At 39.2% G+C, this 2,500-nt stretch overlaps 1 protein-coding gene across 2 annotated transcripts in view; it reads left to right on the forward strand.

Annotated features, from left to right (window-relative positions):
* LOC137980946 (uncharacterized) overlaps positions 1-2,500 on the forward strand; it is a 16,503-nt gene that overhangs the window by 10,698 nt on the left and 3,305 nt on the right. The window contains exons 2-3 of one of the 2 annotated variants that reach the window (XM_068828330.1): positions 46-75; positions 172-390. In XM_068828330.1, the coding sequence (XP_068684431.1) occupies positions 46-75; positions 172-390 (249 nt within the window). The remainder of the gene's footprint in view (positions 1-45; positions 76-171; positions 391-2,500) is intronic. The other variant, XM_068828335.1, reaches the window with a different exon arrangement.

Consider the following 2,500-nt stretch of genomic DNA (forward strand, 5'->3'; position numbering starts at 1 on the left):
CATCAGAGCCTTAGCTAATAAGGACTTTTGGTACCTCTTTTTCAGCTGATGAAAGATGTTACGATTGGAATCTCGGTAAGACTTAAACACTGTTTAACATTATTTCACATTTCACTCACATTTCGAAGTCAATCTTACGAATAGATTATTTTCGTGGTTTTGCATCCTCAGTATGCTCTTGTCGTGGGGGCAACGCTCAACGGAAAAATGACTGCGACACGCTGTCAACTGTAACATTCCGTGACTGTTATCTACCAACAGGATTAGTGAGAGAGGGGAATAACTTCCACTCCCCTTACTGCGTTAACCACAGCAATAAACCTGTTCTGTGTATGGTTAAAGCCAGAGCAGGAGGATGGCTAAAGGACGAAGCAAAATCGTGTGAAAAAGGTACGTTAATATTTTAGTCACGTGCCATGAATAAAAACTCACTAACGCCCTGCTCTTCACCAAGGTTGTGCACCTAACGCACCCTGGTAAATGTGTATGCCAGCCCGCGTAAACAAAAAATATTCTGCCGTGATGTAACATTTTGAATTAGTATAATTACATAGGTGAGTACTGAAAATTCTCTGCGCTGATTGGCTGCACTTGAGGTGATTATTACGCGATAATCACTTATGTGTTTTTTTCAAAATGGCTGCAAGCCGTTTTGTCGAGGTGACACACGAATAAATTAATTGTTTTAAAGGAAATGCATATAATTTCAAATAATCACCTATGTAACTATACTAAAACAATATTTCACCTCGGGATCGGTGAATATCGGTGAATAAAAACCTTGACAGCGCCTCGGTTTTTATTCACTCGGTTTTCGTTCGCCTTCGGGGACTAATAAAATAAGGTCGTAAGGTGGGACCCGTAGATAATTTGTCCTACCTTTTTATTTGGGAGTTATAACAAAATTCACAACGGACAGCACTACGGTTTTCGAGTTTTCCTTGGGGCCAGTCAGTAAGTGTTTATTAGCAACAGGATGGGCACGTTACTTGATAAAGGAAAGCAACCAGAAAAGTCTGCATTCTACTTTTATTTGATTTCTTTCTAAGAATTTTTCATGCACGCGACGTCGCCAAGGGACGTTTCCGCTTTGTTTCTAAACGAGTTCAAACCAGAGTCCGGGTTTTTTACTCAATGCAAAATGGGGCGCCCGAACAAGCCGACGCTGAAAAGGAAGTAGAGTTTCGAAAACGCCGGTTACAAAGTTGAGACTTTTGAAACGCTTTTAACAACTTTGGTGATTATGTGTAGATTGAAGAAAACAATGAGAAAAAAAGGTTTGTGTCGATGAAAAGAACTTAACTTCGTTTTTGTCGAGATGCATATATGAGGGGTTTTGAAAGCGCATCAGCGTGTCTGGGGTTTATATGACTAGATAGTTATCGGAAACTTAGCACCCATGGAAATTCTAGCTACTGCAGCTGCAGATTTACAGATCCAGTTTAGAACGCTGTAGTGGATTCCTACAATGATAGCTTTGAGCCTTGTTAGAATTTTTATAAAAAAAGAACTCTCTGTAGATTGAGTGATTGAATGTTTGCTTCAAGTTTCCCAATATCTCAATCTTGTTTCGGGGTGGTGTTGTGCAAATCAGTTGTTCATAAATCCCGAAAAGACACAGCTTGTATTGTTTGGCACCCGAGGACTCGTCTCGTCAACCGCACGTTACGGTACCCTTCCTCGGTCAAGAATTGACTCCTGCCTCAACTGCCAAAGATCTACAGGTGATATTCTTGACTCAAACTTCACCTTCATTGAGCATATTTCGACCTTAACGTCTTCTTTACTATCTAGTTTGTCAGTGTCAAATAAGCAGAGTTAAACAGTTGTTTACCAAAGACGTACTGAGCAAAATCCTAAATTCTCCTATTTTTAGTAAATTTTACTGTATAGTCCGGTACATTCTCAAACTCATTAATAATTCATGAGCTCAAAAGCCTATCAAAAATGGATAAATTCGTCACGTGCATGACTTTTGAAACCCAATAAAAACCTAGATAAAAACCACACGTGTTTTGGATATTGTATCCAAACCACACGTTGTTTTCACCTGAATCCTCATTGGATATCAAGATTTACGCACCAAAACAAAAGAAATGAAACCAAAGAACAGCGTTTTTGATAACTCGTTTTCCACTGTTTACAACAATGTTTACATCACGATTAGCAAAGGAAGCAGAATTAAAAAAATGCACGACCTTGTTTTAGAAGCCATCTCAACAACGAGTGTGAGTGTTTTATCATAGTTTCCAATCACCTTGACGCAATAAAAGCACTCGGCCTTCGGCCTCGTGGTTTCATTTACACCTTCTGCTGTTCATTTACGCAAAATATCCATTCATTTACGTCAACAGTTGAAATTCTACGGCAAATCTACGTTCATCAGCACTGAAAAATGAATGTATATTTTGCGTAAATGAACAGCAGAAGGTGTAGTTTCTCGGTGTTTGGAACCTATGATGAAACACTGGCACTCGTCGTTGATATATTACTTGAAACA

This window comes from Montipora foliosa, chromosome 1 (assembly GCF_036669935.1).
Source record: "Montipora foliosa isolate CH-2021 chromosome 1, ASM3666993v2, whole genome shotgun sequence".
Taxonomy (NCBI): Eukaryota; Metazoa; Cnidaria; class Anthozoa; order Scleractinia; family Acroporidae; genus Montipora; species Montipora foliosa.